General features: G+C 41.2%; 2 protein-coding genes and 2 long non-coding RNA genes across 7 annotated transcripts in view; 3 read left to right on the plus strand and 1 right to left on the minus strand.

The window, feature by feature from the left end:
* The window catches only part of LOC309702436, a 229,237-nt gene that overhangs the window by 10,325 nt on the left and 193,209 nt on the right, over window positions 1-25,703 (plus strand). The gene's annotated exons all lie outside the window — the stretch shown is intronic.
* LOC309702456 overlaps window positions 1-25,703 on the minus strand; it is a 224,987-nt gene that overhangs the window by 7,546 nt on the left and 191,738 nt on the right. The gene's annotated exons all lie outside the window — the stretch shown is intronic.
* LOC309702310 (uncharacterized protein) lies at window positions 870-18,031 on the plus strand. The gene is made up of 4 exons (XM_082526946.1): window positions 870-1,026; window positions 9,520-9,625; window positions 16,139-17,155; window positions 17,473-18,031. The coding sequence occupies exons 2-4, from the start codon at window positions 9,608-9,610 to the stop codon at window positions 17,764-17,766; spliced, it is 1,329 nt and encodes a 442-aa protein (XP_082383072.1). The 5' UTR covers window positions 870-1,026; window positions 9,520-9,607; the 3' UTR covers window positions 17,767-18,031.
* On the plus strand, window positions 21,294-23,710 carry LOC309702374 (uncharacterized protein). Its single transcript, XM_082527085.1, has 4 exons — window positions 21,294-21,446; window positions 21,737-21,985; window positions 22,409-22,502; window positions 22,841-23,710. Exons 1-3 carry the CDS (start codon window positions 21,408-21,410, stop codon window positions 22,460-22,462), a joined length of 342 nt encoding a protein of 113 aa, XP_082383211.1. The 5' UTR covers window positions 21,294-21,407; the 3' UTR covers window positions 22,463-22,502; window positions 22,841-23,710.

Consider the following 25,703-nt stretch of genomic DNA (forward strand, 5'->3'; position numbering starts at 1 on the left):
ACTGACAAAGCACTGATTGTATCTCTTGTACTTTATCAACGCACTATCTAAAAACTTTGCACCGGAGTGGTTAAAATCTCATTCTAATAAGAGTTAAAAGCGCATTCGGTTATTAGGTTTATAGGATTATTGAATTATGGTTAATGGTTGGTAGAATTTTTTTTAAACATTATCTGCCAATTACATCTGCCACCCTTCTCCAAATCTGTGCCCCTACCTGGCCCCCCCAACAAAAATTTTCTAGACACGCCACTGCCATAAATGTAAGTTTATTAATAAAACACCATATTTCTGCCGTTTTATAAGGATATGAATTGTACATACAATCAATTTCAGACTCAACCAACAAAAAGCCTCTCAGAACAATATTTATATTGTAACAGTTGCTATTGTAATGCAGTGTATCACCACATGGCGGCGCCTCCTGTCTCACGACTGGTGTCACCCCCTTTTTGTTCTTCTTCGAACTCCTCCTGTAATGGATGCTCCCGTGTGTACGCGGACTAGTGTGCTCTTTAGTAATGTGTGGTAGAGGTAGCACTTTTATTTTTGATATTGTAAATAAATGAGTACTTTTTGGAAAGTCAGAAGCTGTTGCTCATTCGCTATCCACCTGCACACCTCCGCGGCTGGCTTCATCTCCACTGCACGTTACAACTGGCGCCCGAACTTTTTCCCCTTGGACTTCAGACGATTTTTGCATCCCGCCGAGGATTCTTCTCTTCTAGCACGTGAACTGTCTCGGAAATCCCCCCAGTTTTGCGGACACTCGGACGTTTTCTCCAGCCATGGCCGCAGCCTCAGCTCAGGTGGGACCCGACTAATTTCTGGATACCGTGGTGTGCCGCTGCTCCGCTTGGGAGAAAGAGAGAAGCTGACTCCGCGACGCGAATGGACTCCGTGGATTTGTTATTTGTTGTTGGTTTCGTCTTCTAAGGATTAATTCTTCTGTGGAGAGCCTGGACATGAACATTTCTGCTGGCTTTTCATTCCCCTTTCCCTCTGCTGAGACTGACTGTAGCACATGTAAGTGATAGCTTGGCCGACTACAACCGTTGGTGCTGGTCTTCGGCTCAGTATAACGAAACGACTTAAAACTAATCTTGCATTGAGCTCTAGTGTTGCAGACATGCTATTGTAATAACATGGTTCTGATCACTCCAGTCTAATTTCAGTTGTTGGGCGAAATTTTATTTGTGGTTTTTCTAAATTTAATCTTGAACGCATTTTTGCAGTTTTGTCTTTCTAGTCTGACCTAACTGACTCTTTTACTGCTATATCAATAACTGCGCTGTGCCCTGGAGCGGCTTAATTTTTTTGAAATCGCAATGGCACACTGCCCAGACGACTCTGACTCAGACATGGAACTTACCTCGTTACCTATGATAGGTTTGTAGCTTGAACCCATCCGCTGGAACGTTGGAGACAATATAATTACACTGCAAAGCAAGACACAAGTAGGCAAGCTTCTTCATGTTTCTCGTGCACGGGAGAAAACCGGACAAAGCGCCGTCCCTTCGCTTGACCCCAGTTGCTCTCGTCCGTTCTCCCGTACCACTGTTCTTTTATTGAGGTTACATGAATATGCATAAGTTCATTAACATATGACTTCTACATACAAACAAAGAGTACCGTGTGTGTGTGTGTGTGTGTGTGTGTGTGTGTGTGTGTGTGTGTGTGTGTGTGTGTGTGTGTGTGGGGTCAAGATGTGACCCTGTGAAGACTCTGGTGCTAGCTGGTGCCAGGACGTCTGGGTCCATCTAACAAAAGGCTCTTATACTTAAACAGATATACGTGTGCTTGCTATACCATAAATCAAAGATAAACTCTCCTAGGGAGTATGTGATTTATACCAAGGATACTGAATAGAGGAATGTATGCACCCCCCTCTACACAGAGTTAATACAGACCTCTTTTAGGATGAGATATCCTTTCAATCTACCAATGATTATATACTTCTAAGCATATATGAGTAAATGTTTCTAAGCATAAATGACAATCAACAATACAAAATCTAACATTCCCCCCTTATTGACGTTTATGCTTGAAAAGTCCCCAGTTACGAATACCTCATGTCTGACAGTTTCAATGCAAACATTGTTATATTCAGCATATGTCAAATCACCCTAAATTACTGAAAAAATACACAGTTTAACAAATGTATTAGCGGTTATCCCATTCCTCATTGAGCTCATCTCATGGCAAACTGCATCCTACAAACAAACAAAGAAATTGTTAATTTAATAGTGAAAATAAGAAAGTAACATTTTCAAAACCATCTCAGCTTGGTGGTGTTTTCTCCAGGTGTGCAAATCACATGTCTCTCTGCAGAGTGGTTTGAGTTCTGCAGGGCGTCATGAATGTCTCTTCCAGTTGTTTCCATCACTTTCCATAGGACCAGAGTCCAAATGTATGTAGAATAAACATTCAAACATACTAGTTAGTTTTGTTGTTTGTCAACATGGGTCTCAGCTATTTCCAAAGCTGCAGACCTCTCAGCACTCTAGTTTTATGGCCTCTACCAACCCCCATCACCTCATTCAAGCCTTCGTCCTGTGAGGGGGATATTTATGACTCCTTCATTGTCCACGCTCTGCAGAGAAACACCTCTGTGGAAAGGGTGCAGGTGTCCATTATCTTACTGCTGTTGTGATCCCAGCAGTCTTCAGGGTATCATCGTATTCACAGTACAGTGGCACAGCATTAGGTGATGTTCATAGGAAACTGCTGTCATCACCACCATAGCTTCTGGTTCCTGTGCTTTTCACAGAATCATGATGTCATCCTCGAACTCCTTCTGCGCTGTCGATGGAGCCTGGCACGCTCCCGTCATCCCTCGAGTTTTCCTGTCCCTACGCTGCTGAAGATGATCTCTGATCCTCCTGAAGTCTCTCTCCTGGCCTCAGCTCCCATCCTGTGGACGATCCTCTCAGGCACTCCTTCTCGTCATGGATAGTCCTGATTTTGGGCCTGCTGGATCTGTCTCAAAACACTCAGCTTCTCTGCCTTCCTCCTGGTTCAGCTGATTCAGCCATCACGCCTCGCACTTGGTTGCCCTAGAGTTGATCAGAGGCTGGAGGTTGAAGTGCGAGCTTACCCTACGGGGGCTCAATCAGCACTCCCCCCTCACCACCGAAACAACCAAGTGTGAGATTTCTCTATTGTGCTGTCTTGAGGGTGCTGGGGTTTCCTGGGACCTCGACCTCTTTGCAGTGGCTCTGATAAATCCAGGAGGGTCTCTCCGCTATTTTGCAGGCAGTTTCATGGTCCTTGCTGTGGCTCCAAGGTCTGATCTCATGATGGGCCCCAACCAGCTTGACCTTTGACCTCAACCACTGCCTGGGCTATGCCTGGAATGTTTCTCGCTTCTCACTGCTGCACCTGTATTTCAGAAAGACTTCTATTTGGAGAGCATGTCAACAATCATCAAACCACATTCTTTAGTTCAGTGAACTTCACTAATAGGCCATCAAAGCCTCATCTTAACATGGATGCACCACTTGCATAGATTTAATACTTGTAAATAAACAGCTAATCACACAAATCACTGCAACAATAATAGTAAACATTGTTTAATGTTAATTCTGGACCCCACCTCTTGACGCATGGACAACCATGCGTCAACTCACCAAACCAGGATCCCTGTCTTAAAAACTGGCTCCACCAGGAGCCTGCATACAATAAAATCAACTTCACTCTTATAAACAATATATCAGAAGAGTAATAAGCATTCAACATCAGCAAGACAAGTGTCATGTGCAGGTTTTCTCAAATCGGGAAACTACAATTATTTCCCTAATTTGCCTCAGACATGGATCATCCCATGTGCTCAGTTAACATTAATGTAATCGGTGACTTCTCTTAAGCAAATTCACTCCACTCATATATTACTATGGGCTCAAAGTGGCCAGCTAAGAGCCCATATTCAACTTTCCCAGAAACACCGTAACCTCATATTTGTTTTACTCATGTCACTTATCCGCTTCTGCCGAATCCTCCACAGCATTCTCAAAGAAACAAACATTAGCAATACACATTGACTGTGGTCAGACGGAGGTCAGACACAGGTCAACAGGTTCCAGAGGTGCCATAAAAACACCATAAAGGTAGCCAACCCTAGCTGTGGAAAGAATGACAGTCACATATAAACCCAGAAATCCTGTAGTAGGAAAACATTAACTAATCCTCTTATAAATCACATGATCAAACACATGATTAATCATCTGCTGTAAAAAGAAATGTAAATGTTAGCGCTGCGCAGGTGTGTACACTTTCTCACAGTAATGTCTGTGAGCAACACAAGTTAGTGGATGACACACACATAGTAAATTCACAGACAGAAAAGATGGCATTTAAAAGATTAAATCGTCATGCAACTGCGAATGTTGCTGTCATCTTTCTGCTCCTGTAACAAAAAACACATAAATTCATCCACCCTTTTGTCCTGTCTAGGTGGAGGTTAACCTTGAGTCGTGGTCATGTCCTGTCGGCTTTTACCAGTCAGTCAGTTTGTTCTTTATTTCCATTCATTCATTCATTCTTTGCTGATAGTGGAACCTGTCGTCGCATTTAGTTTCCACTTCCAGCAAAATGACGTCATTTCAAAAAGAAAAAGAACTTCTAGATCGGATTACCTTGCTGAATCCGGTTTAGGCTGGGACATTCATTTAATAATTGTCCCAAATAAGTGGCTTTCTCCTGAGCCCATTTTAATGTGGAGAAAACTCACTTGTAAGGCTTTCTCGACAGGTCGTATAGCACTTTTAATTTCTGACGTGCAGATCTGCTTAAAGAAAAGAAATAGACAAACAAAATCAGTGCCTGTTCAAAAGATAAAAATGAAAAATAACAGAGATTATCAAACAAAACTTTCAGTGCACTGTGAAAGTATCAAAATAAAAAGGCCTTGTTAAGTCATGACACAAACTCCTCATCTCAGGAGGGTAAATCATACCATTAGCATGGTTCATCATACCATCATACTAATCGGCAGGCTCGACTTCACAACAGAAGAAAAATCATCAGCTAGATTCACTCCAAGCCAACCATCAGCTGCACAACACACACATAAGCCTAATGTGTCTTATTAGCTATGAGTTTAATCACCAGGTCTGTGCTCTTCACTCATTTAGGCCACAGATCTATTTTATTCAATTTTCCTTTTCCCTTCATCATAAAACATGTGACATGCTGTCATGCACTTCATAAAAAAAGTTTGTTCTGACGTATTCAGAGTTGTATATCTAGATACAGAATTCACTCGCACATCAAAGCAGGAAACTCAGTGTTTTAGAGTCTCCACTCAACACAACAACTCCAACACATCTCATTCACTCGTGCTAGAATTCAGTCACCTTTCATTAATCTAAGAACCGATCAACTAATTTGCATATCAGCTATTAACCCACTAAGTTGACAGGACAACAGGAAAGCATGTTCAAAATAGTATCACAAAAGACAATTCCCCTCATACAGTAAATCACTTATGCTGCATTAATCAAGCAGGAAGCTTCTCCCAATTTACCATTTTAACACTAAATTTATTGTCTGATCACTGGTTAGTCAAACCAGGATCTTTTTCCCCCCACAAAGGTTAAATTGTTGTCCTGCAACCTAGAGAGTCAATTTTTTTTTCTTTAGGATAAATTCAGTATTTGATAACAAGTGTCTGCTAAATTGACACTATTTTAACACTGATGAAAGATAACAAGCTAATTTTCATTGGATGGGTGTTTGTGTTATTAGGCAGGTCTAATGCATGTCTGTGGAGCTGCATCTCCAGCAGAGCATGTTCTTAAAGCTGCCTTTCCTACACACTTCTCTGCTATTATTTAATCATTTCTTAATTAATGTGCTATGAGTCTTCATGAGTCATTTTGTGTTTGGAATTGTTAGTAGGGTTAATGCATGTTCTGCTTGTTTGTGTGATTTTGTATGTTTCTATTTGTTTCAGACTCTGTCTCAATTTTCCAACTTAAACAGTCAGTTTTCTTTTCCCCAGGTTTGCTAACCCAAATTTTGATTTCCCACATTTAATAACAGCATTCCTCTGTGTTTCCACTTACTCTCACTCTGTTGTCCTCTCACTCTCTTGTCCTCTCCCACTTTCAACAGTCCACAGCCGGCAGTTCTCCTTCAGCTTTGTCCTGTGTTCCACTGTCTCTTCTTGCCATTTTACTCCACAGGTGGCAAATGTCAAACTCCAACAGTCTCCTCAGTTCTCCTCAAAAGTTTTCTTCACATGCATAGTGAAGTTGCAGCTTGTTGGAAACACAGTGCCATTCATCCGATCAGTCAGGATGATGGGTTTGCTCTTCTTCTCTGGTGCTGTTTGTCCACATTGCTGCTGCTCGCTGGGACTTTTTGTTCAGGACTTTGCTGCTGTCTCTTTATCTGCCATGTTATTGCTTTGGAGCTGCATTCCTTGTCTTCAGGGAGGTGTGAGCTTGCTTGTGAGGTTGAGAAACACATGGTGCTGTAAATAAGTCAGCCAGAAACTTGGCCTGAACGTTTCCAATGATGTTAAACTATAACTTTCTTCCGACCGCTGCATGTGGAAAATTGATTCAGGTCTGCTTTTCACCTGAAAGTGACAAACTAAGACATTTTCATTATCATCATCACTGCTTAATCAACACATCTCTCTCTCTCTCTCTGTGTTTGTGTGAACAATCCTTTCTTAAAAGCAGAAAATGACATTGTAGTTGTTTTTCGGCTGATCAACACAAAACCTTTTTCCTATGATTATTTTTCTTCGTCTACAATGTAATTTGTCTCTTTTTCACTCTTTTTTTCCCCTTTACAATAGCTTGTGATCCGCAAAATCACTGTTCTCACTCACAATCAGAGGCAATTACTTTTGCACAGTGCACAAAAACACTGTGATGTCAGACACATTCACACTCACTTTGTCATCTGCATAAATAAATCATATGGCTGGAGATATGTGCCATGGTGATCCATAGGCATGATCACACGTTTATTTAATTATTTTCAACCCAACAAAACAAATAAACAAAAACATGATGCTGATGCTATGAACACTCCACACACATGAGTCAAGATGCAGGAAAACTGCTCATGGAAACGCTGCACACTCCAGTTATCATATGTCTGTGAAGGTTCTCAGTCATCCAGGTCATCGTAGTCAAAGGAGCTTGCAAAGAAAAGCGTCTGGACTTCTTTAAGTTGCTTGAAGACGTTTCACCTCTCATCCGAGAAGCTTCTTCAGTTCTAAGGTCAAATGGTGGAGAGTCCCAGATATAAACCTAGTGGGAGTGACCCCGTGACCCCCACAGAGGGACAAAAGGACCCCCTGATGATCCTCTAATCACCTGAGCCAAGGTGTGAAATTGGGTGTGGGACCCAATCAGCCAGAGTTTCGTGTGTGTTAACACACACCCAGGAGTTGTTTGCTCAAACACTCTAAGAAATATCTGTGCTGTTAACACAGTTTCATGGTTCAAGAGACACTCTTTAAAGCCTCGTGCTTTGGCACAAACAGCTGGCTTTTCTTTCTCCCTCTTTTCAATGGCTTCCATCGTCAGCACTACATCAACGAAGAGGCCATCATCTGGTTTTCCAAAATGTCCAAAGATTTTCTGGAGGGCATCGTGCTTGGCCCACCACCGTGTCTCACCTATTGGACTAAGGCGTCTGTGTCTTGTGTTTTCGGTTTGTTTCTCCCACAGATTAACCCTGTGATGGGACTCCTTGATGAACACAGCTATGTCATTAAGTAAATTAAAGAGTGATCCACTTTCAATGACACTTTGTGTTGTGTCAGCAATCACAAGATTAAGTATGTGTGCATAGCACCACACATGCACATGAGTTGGAGACTGGGCAGTCATAAGTGCTGAAAAGCCTTTGTACTGGCCCTGCATATTTGAAGCACCATCTGTTGCATTCCCAATGCACATGGCCTTGTCTAGATTCAGATGCTCTAAAACTCCAGAAAGCAAGTTTACAAAGTACTGCCCCGTGGATGCTTCGCACCTCACTATGGAGACAAGCCTCTCCTGCACAGACTCAGTAACATACCTGATGATTACTGAACACTGATCATAACCTGTGATGTCTTGGGTTGTGTCTAGCTGAACAGAAAACATCCCAGCTTTCTGGACATCACTGGCGATGCTCTCTTGAAGGAGATGGCCAAGTGCATCAATCACTGAGTTGACAGTTGTTTTGGAGAGTAGGGTGATGAGAGATCCTCTACCTCTTGATCCACTGGTCTGATGCAACTTCTTGCTTTTTTTCAATGCAGTCATTCAAATGTTCTCCAAGGCACATATCATACTTGCCTAATAACACAATTAGTTCCAGAAAGTTACCATGATCGATGGTGTTATCACCTAAGGTGTATGCAGCCTCATTCTCCACATGCCTATAGCTGAGTCCCCTCTTCCCAAGTACTTTGATCACATCCACTATACGCTCTAAAACTTGCCGTCTCTTTTTCACTTGTGCTCTGTGAGCTGACAACTGACTGCCAGCAAACGAGCTCCTGATGTTGCCTTTTGAGCACCTTAAGAAAAAAGCTTCAGCACAGGTCTGGTGTGTATTTCTCTTTTCATGCTCCTCTGTGCGCAGATGTATATGTCGCCAGTCACTCATGCCTGTTATAAATGTGCTGGTGTCAGTCAGCCTTGCAAATGCCAGACACACAAAGCAGAACAATAAATGGCGTTCTTTGCAATAAGTAAGCCACTTCCTGTTGGTGCCATCTTTACAGCTGAACACCCTCATCACAACTGCACTGCTACTGTTCTGCTGTGGGTGGTAATCTAAGAAGGCCTGTAATATGGCAGGTTCAGGGCGAGCAAAGTCATCGATGCCCTGGCTCTCTCTCTCTTGCTCTTCCATCTCTCTCTCCTGCTCTTTTATTTCTCTCTCTTGCTTGCTCTCTCTCTCTTCCTTTTCCTAAATCCCTCGTTTTGCACAGTCCCTGACGTGCTCTCCGTTGTTGTTTCCCTGCTAATTTTAGCATCACACGGCACAGCTTCTGTATCACGTGGTATAAGGCTCCGCCCTTGTCATTTGTTGAGCAGGAAGAGTGAGCGCTTGTTTTCATGCAGAGTACGTCCCGGATCAAAATGTGAAGTTTTACAAATCACCACTTCTTTAGTGAATATCATTTCAGTCTCAGACAATCTCGTTTCTCTTACAGAGGTTGAATGCACCTTCTGCGGATGGCGGTACCACACAGTGTGCGTGGACTTCCCCTGCACAGAAGGCAACTACAAATGCTGTGAATGCTAAATAAACAGAAACAAATGATCCCTGTTGTCTTTGCTTGATGATTGGTTTGAGTCTTGACAATCCACATTGCTGGCGTTGCATCTTTCAATGCCAGCAATGGCAGGTATCAGTGCTCAAACCTTTTGTGTTTGTTTCCAACAAGTTGCCCACCTCGGGAAACAAAAATGTGTTCTTTTACTTGTCAGATGAACATATGAGACACTTTGACTCTTCAGTGCAGTGTGGAGCCTAACAAAGATCTGTTTTGTGTCCCAGCTGATCAGCAGGAGGAGGAGAGTCTGACGGAGCAGCAGAGGAACATTTTCAGCTACTTGGACTCAGCTCAGCCACTACAGAGGAAACAATGAGCTCAACACAGAAGGTGACAGACAGAGCAGGACCATATGACCAAAGATATTTATCACCATATACATTTGAACATTTGCCATAACGATGTAGCTGACGATAGAATTGACACCAGACAAAATACTTTACAGCTGCACAACTTTATTAAAAAGCCATCAATGTATTTTCACTGAAACAAGCAGCTGTTGTTTATGTGCATTAAAGTTATATAAAAATGTAACAGTGCAAATGCAAATTCCTCGCTGACAGTTTAACCAAAAGGCGTTTCCAGTGGAAACTGGCCGACACATCCTGAGCATAACCATGTATAATATCCACTAAACTTCAGAAGAGGTTATACAGTCGTGGCCAAAAGGTTTGAGAATTGCATAAATATTGGAACCTGGAGAAGTTGCTGCTTAAGTTTTTATAATAGCATTTTGCCTGCACTCCAGAATGTTATGAGGAGTGATCAGATGAACTGCATCGTCCTTCTTTGCCATGAAAACGAACTTAATCCCCAAAAAGCCTTACCACTGCATTTCATTGCTGTCATCAAAGGACCTGCTGAGACCATTTCAGTGATCGTCTTCTTAACTCAGGTGAGAATGTTGGCGAGCACGAGGCTGGAGATCATCATGGCTGTATCCCGATTCAGGTTCTGCAGCTTTAAAGTCCTCAAGGGCCGCGGACTCAAAGACCGCTAAGGCCGAAGTGCGAGGCTCGTAGGCTCGTGAAATGGGACGTCTAGCCTCCGTCGCGCTGCCCAGGTTGCCTAGCAACCATGATACTAACAGCTGGAAACGTTTCATACAGCTTTGTTTGACAGAAATGAAGGAGAACATATTTAGTTCATTTGTTTCTACATGAGCTCTGTGTGATTTGATGAGTATCTGAGGCTGAGACCACAGGACTGTGAAACATGATTGTTGGGCTTCATTTCTGTGCTGAACAGTCGTTTAAGATTAGCTGTAAATAACAATTAGCTGATGTTGTTCATGAGACTAAAGTCATCTCACTGTGGTAATGTAAATATAATATGGCCAATATTATAGTTATTATATTAATCACTTCACTCACAGACAAGTATCTGTGACAGTGTGTATACAGATGTATCATATATAAGAGACAAATATTGTTCATTTAATATGTTGGTACTAAATGTGGCTCAATGCTTACATATATGTGTAAAAAGCAAGTGTACGAGCTGTGATAACTGTGTCTGATAGAATGAAGAGTAGACTGATATATGAAATATTCCTTTATTGGGTGAGAAAATCAGACCATGTCATAACTGCTTTAAGTCACACAGAATAGATAAATTCAAATTCAAATTTTATTTGTCACATACACAGTCATACACAGTATGATATGTAGTGAAATGCTTGGACAACTGCTCGTGACCTAAAGAAAACAAAAAAGGAAAAGGCTATGAATAAGATAGGAAATAAATATGAAAAATTAAAAAGGGTAAATTTAACTAGGAAGGAATAAAATATAAATTAAGGTTAAAAATGAAATAACTGTACAACACACTGGGAAAGAATAAGATAAAATATATAAATTAAATTGAAAATAAAATAACTGTACAACAAAATACACAATATAGAACTATATAAGAATGTATGAACAAAATACACAAGAAGTATAAATAAATATATACACAATAACAGCAGCAGTGATTTAAGTGATGAAGTGAAAACAAAGTCCAGTGTGTGTGTAAGAACCATATGTGTGGGTCAGTACTGTGTGGTGGTGTGATTGAGAGACCGTATCGCCTGCGGGAAGAAGCTCCTCCTCAGTCTCTCTGTGTTGGTCTTCAGGGAGCGGAATCGCTTTCCTGACCTCAGCAGAGAGAACAGTCTGTTGTTGGGATGGTTGAGGTCCTTCACGATCTTCCTGGCCTTGGTCCAGCACCGCCTGCTGTAGATTGAGTGCAGGTCAGGGAGCTCGGAGCAGATGGTGCGCTCAGCTGACCGCACAACCCTCTGTAGAGCTCGTCTGTCCTGCATGGTGCTGTTCCCGAACCAGGTTAAGATGTTTCCCGTCAGGATGCTCTCTATGGTGCACGAGTAAAAGTTCCTGAGCACCTTGGAGGGCAGTTGGAAGTCTCTCAAGCGTCTGAGGTGGTAGAGACGCTGACGGGCCTTTTTCACCACGGTGTTGATGTGACAGGACCATGACAGGTCCTGCGTGATGTGAACTCCGAGGTATTTGAAGCTGTCCACTCTCTCCACTGGGCACTCGTTGATGACGGGGGTCTGGTAGTTCCTCTCCTGCTTAGTGCTGAAGTCCACTATCAGCTCCTTTGTCTTACTGACGTTTAGAAGGAGGTTGTTCCTCTGGCACCAGTTCTCCAGATTCCTAATCTCCTTCAGGTAGGCCGTCTCGTTGTTATCAGAGATCAGGCCCACCACGACGGTGTCGTCAGCAAACTTGATGATGGTGGTGGAGCTGGTAGTGGCCACGCAGTCATATGTGTACAAAGAGTACAGCAGGGGGCTCAGAACACACCCCTGGGGGGCTCCAGTGCTGAGAGTGGTGGAGGCTGAGACATGTCTGCCCATCCTTACTGCCTGTGGTCTGCCAGTTAGGAAGTTGGAGATCCACTGACACATAGATGAGCTGAGTCCCAGATGCTCCAGCTTGGTGGTGAGTGTGGAGGGAATTATGGTGTTAAATGCAGAGCTGTAGTCTATGAAGAGCATTTGAACATAATTCCCCCTTCTAGTGTCCAAGTGAGTGAGTGATGTGTGGAGGAGATGAGAGATGGCATCGTCTGTGGAACGATTTGGACGGTAAGCGAACTGTAGTGGGTCCAGTGTGTCTGGCAGTGAAGAAATGATGAAGTCTCTGACCAGGCGTTCAAAGCACTTCATCACTACTGAGGTGAGGGCTACAGGGCGATAGTCATTGAGAGAAGCAGGGTGGGGTTTCTTCGGGACAGGAACAATGATGGACTCCTTGAAGCATGTGGGGATCACCGACTGAGATAAAGAGATATTATAGTTATTATATTAATCACTTCACTCACAGACAAGTATCTGTAACAGTGTGTATATAGATGTGTCATATATAAGAGACAAATATTGTTCATTTAATATGTTGGTACTAAATGTGGCTCAATGCTTACATATATGTGTAAAAAGCAAATGTAGGAGCTGTGATAACTGTGTCTGATAGAATGAAGAGCAGACTGATATATGAAATATTCCTTTATTGGGTGAGAAAATCAGACCATGTCATAACTGCTTTAAGTCACACAGAATAGATATCAGAGCCTTAAACAGGCTGACTTCTGCTAAATGGGTCAAACTGGGCAGAAAGTCTACAAACACATAACATCCTTATAGAATATGATGTAACACTTGTTAAGGTTCAAAATTGAGGAAGGAGAGTACAAACCACCCATGGTCCAGAAGCTCTTGGTCAAACAATGATTTTTAATGAATACACACGTGTGGGAAGACAACTCTGTACGCAGACAGCAATTAGTCTTCAACTTAATCAAAGCATGAACAGATATTTTATAGCATCAGGGTTTGATTTACTGACGCCCCTTCATGCGTCACAGATACATTTTATACATAGATCAGATCAACACCACAATGACTTTTAACCCAGAAGATCATCTTCTATTTTCATGGATGGTACTTTCCGTTCTTGTCTTAAAGTGAATTGTTCCTCTTTCTTGCCGAGACATGACTAATCTCTCCTCTAAATAAATCTAACTCATGTGTGTGTGTGTGTTGACCTCACATGCTCTTTGTGTCACCTCTTCACCTACTAACTGTCTGTGTCTCGTCCTCAAATGCTCTTTCTCAATTCACCTGTTGCACTTCTGACCTTTCACGAGACCAGAGGCTCACTGAGACTATATGTATGTCTTCTACTAAATAAATGTTTTAACCAAGAACCTCTACTTAAAACCTTAATATGAAATGACCTGATATATAAGTGTTTTGTAAGCATGTATTGCAATTCCTTCTATGTTCTAGTTTTCCCTCAGCATGTATCACCTGAACAGTCACGTCAGTGAAGCTTAAGACCTTTAAAGAACCTGAACATCAACTCAAATAAGCACAGATATGCATTGTGTACACAATAGTTATAACGGCATCTGAAATACAAAATTAACATCATCATAAACATCTTAAGGCCATCTTAAAGCTATCTGTTACATTGTCAAAGCAATGATCATACTGCAGATTATATTATTAATGCAATGGTAATAATGATGATTATTTAACAATAGCAGTAAAATAATTTCCCTGCTCCACACACTATAGATCAACTTAGCTCAGAATATATAAAGCATATAAACAGTTACAGCAATATGATGCAACAAACACAGCAGATACTGATCCAAAATACTCAAAGCTTCATAGAACTGAAACCAACATTTATTTTTAGCTCCATTCTGCTGCTGATACAGACTTTAGGTTTCTGAACATTAAACTTGTTGCTGCCTTTCATAGTGTGTAACTTGAAGGCCCTGAGTACTTTCTCCCACACTGAAAACACTGGGAGGATCACATTATGTGAACATTACCTAATAAGACTGATTCAGCACAGACAGTTATGTTAAACTTTCCTAGCAGTCCTTCACAAACAGGGAACAGTCTGTCTATTCTCTCCATCTGTCAGCTGCTGCTGGCTCTTCCTCCTCCTCTTCCTCACACACTGCTGAGTTTGTCCTGGTGGATCATCAGGGCTGCAAAGCCTCACAGATGATGTGCAGCAGTGGCTCCCTCAGTCTGTCCTCACTCTGGACACTTGCAGTCGTCACACATGGAAATCAAATGTGTGATAAGCTGCAGGATTCAAACACAAGTGTAACTTATAAACACATGTTCATACTTTTATTCCACAATCAGAGAGAAAGAAACAGAGAGAGAGTGCAGGACAGACAGACAGGTGACAGTCTCAGGTGTACACACTGCTACACAACAGCACCAGAGAAGCAGGATTTAGTGTTTGTGTTATTACGAGTGTAAACAAGAAGAGTTCCAGATGGTGCAGTGGACACATGTGTGACTGCTGTGATTAAAGCATCTTTCTTTCAGCTTAACGAGTGAACCGTCAGCTCGTTCAAACACACGTTAAAGTGCGTTTGGCTCGACACCAGCGAACAGAGGCAGCAATATAACACAGCTAACATTAACAGTGCAGTGAATCCTGCTTGTGCCGTGATGTTCAGGACTGCAAACCGAGCAGCATCACTGACTTTCAGCTTGTTGTGTTTGTGGATATATGACTGACTTTAATTATCCACAAAATCATCACATTCTCTGTCAGATTAAGGTCGACTATTGAACGGCGTATATTTTAAAGGCTTTAAAACCAAGTTAACGCTGAAAGTACAAACATCACTAATGTCACATAACTCTGCCGACAAGGCATAGCTATGGCTATGAAATGCTCTTTGTGTATCACTTCTTCATTATGAAAGATGTCATTAATGCACTAGTAATGTCTCATCTGGAGTATTGTTCTATCATTTGGTCAGCAGCTAATGAGACAGATCTTAACAGACTTCAGTTAGTCCAGAATAAGGCGTCCAGATTAGTGTGAAGATGTTCATACTATACTAATATTGATCAAATGCATAATAACCTTTCTTGGCTTCCTGTACAGGCTAAAATATTCTATGGCTTACTTGTAGTTCTAAAGAAAGCAATTCTGTTAAACACACCACATTTATTCTGCTCAGCTGCAGTATCCAGATGAAATACATCATCATATTACACAGTTTTCAACAAACTGCAATTTAGTAAATGCTCGAGTTAAAAGTAACGTTTTGTAAAACTGTTACATTTAGAGCAACTTTTAAGTGGAATAAGTTGCCTTAAAAAATTAGAGCATTATTCAAAACTTCAATGAAGACTTAAAAGCCGATTTACAGAGCTTTTAGTTGTTGTAAATATTGTAAGACATGATTTGTTTTTGAAATTTGTGTAATGTGCCTCAATGTTATTGATATTATTATTATTATTATTGATTGCTTATATTTGAACAATTGTGAAACCTCACTGTGGATGTAAGAGTGAAATTATGTGGATATCTTGAATCCACTTTATTGTGTAATATTTTATGTGAGTATTTGACGGAAGACGAGCAACATCTGTTGTGGAAGCTAACGGGGTTCCTTTAGAATAAACAAACATAGGATTTATTATCACTGAATAATTCTGTATAAATCTATACAAATTATAGAAATATGTAATAGGAAACAACAAAATAATCTAAATTATAAAATAATGTGTGTGTGTGTGTGTGTGTGTGTGTGTGTGTGTGTGTGTGTGTGTGTGTGTGTGTGTGTGTGTGTGTGTGCATGATTTTAGTGTTTGAACAGTCATGAATTATCTTTAACAGCAGGTTGGATGTAATGTGTTAGAACTACCAGCAGGTGGGGATAAGAGACCTTTAAGGTGTTTGGTGCCACGCTCCACCTTCAGGTTTAAAACTAGTGTTAATGGAGTTTGAAGGTTGAGTTTGTTCCACGACTGCATTTCACTCACTGCCTCTGTTTGTATCTCTGTCACTGCAGGACCAACATGGAGCCAGAAGTCAGCGCTCTCAGGAGGCCGACAAACCTCACAGAAGAAAGGGAGAGAAAAAACACAGCTGTGACGAGTGTGGGAAGGGTTTTACTCTGAGGGCTAAACTAAAACAGCATCAGGTCATCCACACTGGAGAGAGACCGTTCAGCTGTGACTTGTGTGGAAAGTCTTTTTCCTTCAAGGTTTCCCTAAAACAACACCAACTCATCCACAGTGGAGTTAAAGCGTACAGCTGTGATCAGTGTGGCAGAGCTTTTACTCAAAGTAGCCACTTACAGAGGCATCTAGTTACCCACTCTGGAATTAAGGCATACAGCTGTGATCAGTGTGGCAGAGCTTTTACTCAAAGTAGCCACTTACAGAGGCATCTAGTTACCCACTCTGGAATTAAGCCATACAGCTGTGATCAGTGTGGCAGAGCTTTTACTCAAAGTAGCCACTTACAGAGGCATCTAGTTACCCACTCTGGAATTAAGCCATACAGCTGTGACGAGTGTGGGATGGAGTTTACTGTGAAGGCTTCACTAAAACAGCATCAGGTCATCCACACTGGAGAGAGACCGTTCAGCTGTGACTTGTGTGGAAAGTCTTTTTCCTGGATGCGTTCCCTAAAACAACACCAACTCATCCACAGTGGAGTTAAAGCGTACAGCTGTGATCAGTGTGGCAGAGCTTTTACTCACAGTAGCCACTTACAGAGGCATCTAGTTACCCACTCTGGAATTAAGGCATACAGCTGTGACGAGTGTGGAAAAACTTTCGGCCAGAGAGGGAGCCGAAATACACACCTACGCATTCACACCAGACATGATGTGTACTGCTGTGAACAGTGTGGCAAACAGTTTACAACAGACGCACAGTTACAACAACACATGTTTACCCACACTGAGGAGAGACCTTATCAATGTGACCTGTGTGAGAAGACTTTTAAATCTCCACATCACCTGAGACGACACCAACAGATCCACACCAGAAAGAGACTCTACAAGTGCAGCTACTGTGAGGTATGTATTTATATTGTTATCTTGTCATTTTAGCCTGACTGTTTGGAACAACTCTGCTCATTAAACTGTGTTAGCATGTTAGCAATTCTACTGCATGGAAAAGCAGCTCTGAGTGATTATTCAGATTTTCCTTTCAGTTATGATTTTAGTATCACTGTAGTATTATGGTGGTAGTATTGTAGTTATTGCAGCCCAGTAAACTGAGTGTGTTAACTGAAACAGTCAAATGTAGTTGGACGTCTGCAGAGATGCTCTTTATTTCAGGCGACGTTCAGGATACAAGGACTGACTTACACTGTCTTTGTGTCTTTGTTTAGAAGCAGAGCGACACAGATGGATCCAGTTCTCAACCCTGTCATCACTGTGGTGGTGGGAAAGACTTTCATTGTGACCTCTGTGGAAAAACTTTCAGTCGGCAAGCTGCCCTTAAAACACATCAACGTAGACACACTGGAGACAAACTGAAATACTGCAAAGAATGTGGGAGAAGCTTCACCACATCACATCACTTAAAACAACATGAACTGATTCACAGTGGGGTTAAAAAGCACCTCTGTGATCAGTGTGGGTCATCCTTCACCACTGCATGGAAGCTTAAATCACACAAATGAGTCCACACAGGAGAGAAACCACACAAGTGCAGACACTGTGAGAGAAGCTTCTCACGGTCAGGTAGTCGTAACATTCATGAACGTGCACACATGGAAGGAAACTACAGCTGTGACCAGTGTGACAAGAGCTTCAGGAATCTCAGTTCATACTCTGAACACAAACGATCCCACGTTACTAATAAACTGTTTCACTGTTACCAATGTGCCCAAACATTCACCTCATTGTCTGCTCTGTGCAAACATCAGCGCGATCACTCAGGGCTGAAATCACTCTCATCACTGGATAACAGTGAATCTGAAGACACAGAAAGATCCTCTGGTTTCTGTGTCGGACTCAAAAAGCTTGAGATCAGGCTCCACAGAGTTCAGATAGAATCATTTAAACTTGTGTTGAACTGAACTGGTTGCTGGGCTGAACTTCTACATAATACAGATCTACATGGGATCTTCTTTTCTGTTGTTTTACTGAGTCAGTTTTGTCCTTTTTTCTCTGTCCTGGTTTTGCTCGTCTGTAAATGATTGAAACTCAGTCAAATAGTTCATTGTTCTCCAGCAAAACGTTTTGGAAACTCATGTTTAACCTTTAAAACTCTGACATGTTTTAGCACACAAGGCTTCATCGGGGAGTTCACTCATGATTGGACCATGAGAACAAAGGTTTTTAGTTCTTTCAAAGAGAGTCTTGGAGATGTTTGATGTTTCTGTTTTTCTGAAACCACCTGAAAGAAAAACTATTTTTCTTGCTTTATGTAGTGTGGAAGTTTTTAATGTTTCTTCATCTGTGATGTTCTTGAATGTGTTCACGTGAAGATGGTACAAATAAACTGTCCTTTCAGCTTTAGCTCCTAATTTATTCATTATTTATGGTTGTAGCACAGCAGCCGTCTCTTGATTAACACATGGAGGGCTCGGGATCTGATGGTGTCGTCTCCCTAATTTGCCCACTCAGTAAATCTCACTCATGGCCAAGAAATTGAAATAAACCTTGTTTCCCTGCTGGATAGTGATCCACTGTAACTCTGCTCCTCCTTCCTGTTTAGGATTTCTGTGGCTGAAGTAAAATTCCCTCCATCCATCACTTATCCCAGCTAACCCAAAGTGAAATAAAGTTTTGCTGGTCTTAAAAAAGCATTACAATAATGGGCATTACCAATGCAAACTGAATGATACAGAAGATGAAAGAAGAGACTTTGATCAGTTAATAAAGCTCATGATCTGGATTCATTGTGGCTGCTACACAGATACTTCTGGGTCACTTCTCTCAGTTAGGAACCTTCCTCACCAAACTGACTGTTGGACCACACCCCTGGTTTCATGAGAAATTGTTTCAGCCATGATTTCTCTTCCTGTATTTCAGAGTAAAGACTGAAGTGACAAATGGAAGCATGTTTAAAAAACACAATGTGAGAGAGACGTTGAGGTCCTTAGAAGTTACCCTGGGTTTTTCTGTCACCCTGCTAGATGTTACACACCTTGTTATTGTACTGATTTCTACTGCTGGACTACTCCTGCGGAGAGTAACAATACTCTTACTAATTAGCTCCCTTTCACACCTTTGGGGATATTTATTTTTGTGTTTGCAGCGCTGTGAGCCAGAACAGCGAGAGAAAAATCTGCAACAGCGACGAGCCGAATGCTTACGTGAATCGCAGCAGCTGCACATGTGCTACGCTGAATTAGAGGATATCTTTGCTCTGGATTTCTATTTCTACTTTTTCATTTCTATATGATTCTTCTTGCATCTAAACAAAGATGATTCAATTTGCTAAATGTTGATGGCTCTTCGTGCTCAGGTGTAAATGAGACGTAATATTTGCTCTTGGTTTGGTTCTCCTGTACAGAACCTTGCAGTACAACAGAAACCTAAAAACATTATTTGTAGTTGTTATTCTTAGTTGTTCTGCTGCCTAAATACCACAGGGTCTGATTATGAAGTTATTGAGCTGCACATACGTTACGACCTGCTTAAGTTCGAGGTCACAGCGTCTGTAGAGCAGCTGGAACATAATGAAGTCTACAAGGTTAAAGTTTTCTCTTCAGTTATTGTTCTTTCTGCTGCTTGGTTTGATGGATCTGAGAGCTTTTGTTTTTATTATTGTTATTATAATTATCATTAATATTTTACTCTCTAGAAGCTTTAAAATAGTGTTTGTGTTTGAAAACATTGATTTAAGAATTGAACAGAAACATCTGTCCTTCTGAAAATCGCCCAAAGGCACGGAGACAAAGTCAAAGGATGCAACCTGTAACTTTCTCTTCCTTCATGTCAGGACCACCATCCATGATTTATATAAAATGCATATAGCAACAGTAGCACTTTAGTTTGGACTTTATGATTTCTGTAACTGGAAAATATTATTTTGTTTAAAGACAGAAGTGACCGCATAGTTGCAACATCAAAGGGAAATATGAATTAATTAGCATCAAGTATATTTGTTGCTTAAGCGTTTGCACTATAACTTAAGTAGGATTATAACTTTTAAGGAAGGAAAGATTTCAGATATTTAGTTCACTGTTTCAGTTATTTTATATGAAATTAAAACATTTACGTTGGTCAAATATGATGCTCTAAATCAAATAAAAGTTTGAAAATAAATGATGTATTTTTAAATGCTGCAACAAATGTTCACAAAAAGTAACTATAATTAAAACCAGTTAAACAAAATCAAATGTTTGAATCATGCTTAACCAAATGCCAGGCTGGAGAGCTGAACCTAAAGTATACGTAGAAAGATTTCAACATCTGAGCAGTTTTTAATGTTTTTATCACATATAAATGTCACAGCAGTGGGTCCTGGCCCAATGCTTTGTGTTTTTGCTTTTCTTTGACTCTTGTTTTTCTTGGTTTTTGTTCTTCTTATTTATCAGGCTCTCAGTAATCTTAGTTCTCCCTCCCTCAGTGTTCATTTCAGCCTGTGTTTAGTTTCTGTTCCCGTGTCCCACGTTTCATCGTTTCATGTCGAGTCAGCCCTGTCTCTCTGTTTCCTGTGTCTCCCCAGTCAGCCCCGCCTCCCTCGGGCACTCATGTGTGATACAGAGTAAGAAACCTGACTACATTTGCTACACTCTCTTTATTACCTGTTACTTTAAAATTCATACACTAATTATGTCTGCCCATCTCTCTAATGTGAAGGTCAAAGGTCAACATCCCAGTGACATAAGAATAATCCCAAAGGGGCAAAGGCAGCGGTTAATTTAGCACATTTAGCATCAAGGGTACAGCAAGGATATACTTTTACTTATTGTGGCAGGGGTGTGGTCTCTGGCCTGCTGCAGTGGAGGCTGGTGGCGGGACGTTGGACGGCACAGGTGAGGGTGATGGAGCTCATGACTCTCCCCTTTATAGTGACGGAGGAGACTGGCGTGGGGGAAGCGTGTAGTGGAGGAAGCCGAGGAGAGAGCTGGTTTCTGGCTACAAAGACGGCGTCAAACCAGAAAAGATTGCTCGTGGTCAAATAATGTGTCAATCACCTGTGAATCAAACTGTGTGTGGCTCAGTTCATGTCACAGTGTTATTTAGTATATCTTCACTTGTCTCACTCTCCTTCTGTTCTGTCCATCAGGACGATCCTCAGCGCTTACACAGATCCTCCATCGATGTTTTGGATCCAATCAGTGATCAGTTCTACGAGGAGGCCTGGATGTTCACCAGCGCTCGCTACACCTCCATCTACCAGAAGGTGAGTGTACTCCTTTGTACTCAGATTAACATTTTACTTCTTAAAATACATTTTCATATATGAGCTTTCTATTATTTCATGGGCCATTTAATCAATATTAAAATTACAAGCATATCAACAAAGGTGAAGCTGGTTTTTTCCACTTGCTGTCACACAGTCATGGAGGAATACAATAAATACATAATCAGTCATAGATCCTGAACAATGACATTAAAAGAAAGTCTGTGGCTCTAAAAACTAAACAGTATAAAGACATGCTCCAAGCTGCTGTTTCTCTCCTACTCCTCTAGGTTTTCCACTGTCGGCCATCCAGCGATGCTGGAGGGCTACCTGGCCAATGCTGGCCTACACAAAGAGGTCCTGGCTCGGAGGAGCTGAAGAAGATCCTTGCCTTCCTCGTCAGTTTCCTCTTCAGTTCCTATCCCAACAAAACCTTCTTGCACCTATTAGCTCCAAAGAGGCTATGGTGCCCGTGGAGGTCTGGACCTGAGGCCTGTGCTCATCACGTGGATAGAAAACACTCTGACACCATTCTGGAGGTCTGATGGGACTCTGACCAAAACACAGATGAAATAAAACTTGTGGCTGGAGCTTTTAAAATGACTTTTTCACCTCATAGATTAATGCTCATGATTGCATGTTAGCAAGACAGCATCTCCCCAAGGTGAAACTCTCAGGAGACATTTACTCTTAAACTGTAATCTGGTTGAGACTACTTGAGGAGATCTTAGTAGCGAGTATGTGGATTTAGTCTCTTCACCAACAGCAGACAGACCCATGCCAAGAAAGCAGACATGTTCTCAAAGAAAGACGAGAGCAGAGATTGGAAAAAGCTAAAAAGAAAAAGCTGCAGCTTCAGACGACTATCTGCCTGTAAGGCTGAAAAAGTCCAGTTACGCTCTATTTTGGAAAAGCTCCCAGTTTTGGTAACCTGGACTTTTATTTCCCCTCTTCTGCTACAGATGTTGACTGTGACCTCAGAGGCCAACTGGACCACACAGCTGCAGCAGGAGTGAGGGAGAGGAGTCTTCATCCAGCTTCAAAGAAAACATCCAGGTAAAGTGACGTGGATCAGCGGATAAAGCCGTCTCCACTTTCAAAGGAGATCCTCTGAGAGAGAGACTCTCTGAGCCATTTTAGCCTCAAATTATAGGACTTTATAGTACAGCAACACTTTTAAAGGACAAAAATAACATAAACTGTGACTGTAACACAAACAAAGTATTGCATGTGTTTTTAAAAGTGTTCCTCCGATGGGCAGGATATCACTATTAGACTGTCCCACCAGCCAACTTCAACAAGAGAGCACAGCAGCATTCAGTGATCAGCACAGATGTTCCTCTAACACTCAGCATCTGATCCCTGTTGGTCTGTGTGCTTCTGCTTTTGCTCAGTTAGAAACCCTGCAGCAACCCGACCCAAAACTGTGTCTTCTTGTTGGCCTCAACGTTGAAGTGTCAAACGTCCAACATCTGGAAAGGAAACCACGCCAGTGTACTGTGATGTTTCACCAACATGTGGCAGACGCTGGTCCTGCCTTTCATGCTGACATCAGCAGAGAGCCCCGCCTACCTCAAAGCCTCCCCTGTCATGTATTGATCAGGATGATTATGAAGATGAGCGAGTGCAAATAAGACTGTAAAAGTCCACGAGCAGAATGTTTGGATGCTTTCTAATGATTCATGAATATCATGAGAGTGTTTGTGTGTTTTGTCTTTTCTTTGCTGACGTTTCTTACTAACAAAGACAATTTACGCTCTGTGTGTGTTTTCATCCTTACCAGCCACACTCTAACTGCAATGAAGGAAACAAACTGTAGAAATGGTCGACTCAGTGACTTCATAAAATATTGAAGTGGTTCAGGTAGAGCCAGTTTTTAAATGACCATGAACACTGAGCGTATTGTATCTGTACAGCATGTTTTTCTATTAGACAGATTTGTAACAGAGGCCTTGCTCTCAGTAAGTTTGAAATCCTTTTCTGATTTCTTTTGTAATCTCTGATCTTTGTGTATCCTGCTCAGTTTGCATGCTGCCTGTAGGAGTTTCTGTCTTTGTATTTGAAGAGAATTCATTGAATATACTCAGCTGCTTCCCTTTGGTGCCTCACACATCACTGAAGTTTTTCAGTGTCCAGTTATTTGTTTTTAATAGCTGTTTGAATTCTCTGTATGTTTGACCCTGTAGACTGTTTAATGGACTGCTCGTCTTCCTGTTTGTAACCACTGCCTGTTTAGGACTAAAGATTTGGATTTTTGACTTTAACACAGCCTCTGCGTGTCGTCCCTTTGTGTCCTCGTCCTCTGTGAATGTGTCACAGATGTTTCCATGATAATAACACAGCTTTCCCACAGTGGCTTGCAGCAGCATTTATTCACAGCACATTTGAGAAAGGTTCAGATTAACTCGATGAGTTTATATTCAGAATGATTCTGACAGTGGGCCACTGTGAATTGTGATCTTTCATCAGGTCAATGTTTAAGTTCAGTATTTCAAAGCAGGAGCTATGAACAGTCATCATGTTGGCATTAGAATTATTATTATTAATCATTATTAATAATGTCGTTACTCATGTATAACTTTGATTAGTATACATGAATTTTATCAATAGTAAAAATAATGAATAATTCATGTATAACTTTTATTGTGTTTTGCATATTAATTATATTTAAATAGAGATGTTGACCCTGTCTCTACAGTAGCATCAGTGTAACATACATTATTGGTCCAAGCTGTCATAAATGGGGAGCCTGATCCTTTATTATGAAAACATGACGAGTATTTTTCTTGTCAGTTGGGAAGAAGTTGGTCTTTTTTTCCTTCTTTTTGCTCAGTTTGTCTTTTCTTTGATAATTGAAACTCTGATCAAACCTACTCATGTTCACAGCATGTAAAAGCAGCTGACAGTCCGTGGCATTGTTGTTTGTAGAGGTGCAGTGTAGTGGGAGCATAAATCAAAAGAAAACAGTAAAATTTATGTAATAAAACATCTGAATGAAAATGAACAGGCCCTTTATGAACTTCAAAGGGATCTGAAAACAACACTTTTTAAAAGAGTATCTTGGGGTGTAGGTGGTCAAAATAGAAAACTGAGCTGAGACTCTAAGTTCAATCCATCCATTGGTTTTTACTTAGGAGGAAGAAATGTCAGGCTGGTGCAGGCTGGTTAGGTGCATGTGGTTATCTTTACCTAAATGAGTTCACTTTGTGGCTGCCAGGTTGGGCAGAAGTACCTGTCCCCTGTTAGGCTTAGTTAGGCTGTTCTCTTCTAATCAGACAAATAAGGCGATGACTTTCTGCGAACAGTATTTCTTATAACTCAGCAGTATAATGCATCATAAAACAATATCATTCATTCACAATAAATCAGCAGTCTAATGCAAATCAGTTTAATAAATGCAATAGTTATTACCTTTAGGTTATTACCTTTAAACCTTTAGGAGAGCCGTCTCTGTGCTGTGGTTCACCCTAAAACCAGACTGGAATATCTCCAGGATCTGTCTATCATTCAGAAAATCAGTAATCTGAGTAAAAACAAGTTTTTCTAAGATTTTACTTAAAAATGGTGAGTTGGATACAGGTCTGTAGTTATTAAAATCATTACAATCCAAATTGCTCTTCTTCAGAAGGGGCCTCACCACCGCCGTTTTAAAGGCAGCAGGGAAGACACCCAACTGAAGAGAGCAATTCATCATGTATAAAAGCTCAGCCTCAAAAAATCCATAAAGTGTTTTAAAGAGTGAAGAAGGGATTGGATCTAAAAGACATGTGGTGGGTCTCACTGTGGAGAAAACTTTCTGCAGGTTCTCAGCATTAACCAGGACAAAGCTGTCCAGTGTCTCCTCAGGTACAATCGAGCCCTCAGATGTGTTTAAAATCATATCACGATTAGATAAAATATCAGATCTGATGGCGCTGATTTTTCCCCTGAAGTGGTCTGCAAACTGCTCACAGAGCGAGTCTGTTCTTTGGGAGCTGTTAAAATCAGGGTTAAATAAATGATCTATGGTGGAAAAGAGGACCTTGGGATTATTTTTGTTATTACTGATTATTTTGGCAAAGTATGAATTTCTTGACTTCCTTAATGTATTATTGTACATTTTAAGTTGCTCGCAAAATATTTGATGGTTGATAGTGTTTTTATTTTTCCTCCACCTCCTTTCTGCTGCCCTGCAATTTCTTTTGAGTTTTTTGACTTCTTCGTTTCTCCAGGGTGATGCATGTTTTACGTTAATCTTTTTGGTGGTGAGTGGAGCAA

Source organism: Aulonocara stuartgranti, assembly GCF_965226115.1.
Source record: "Aulonocara stuartgranti genome assembly, chromosome: 3".
Lineage (NCBI taxonomy): Eukaryota > Metazoa > Chordata > Actinopteri > Cichliformes > Cichlidae > Aulonocara > Aulonocara stuartgranti.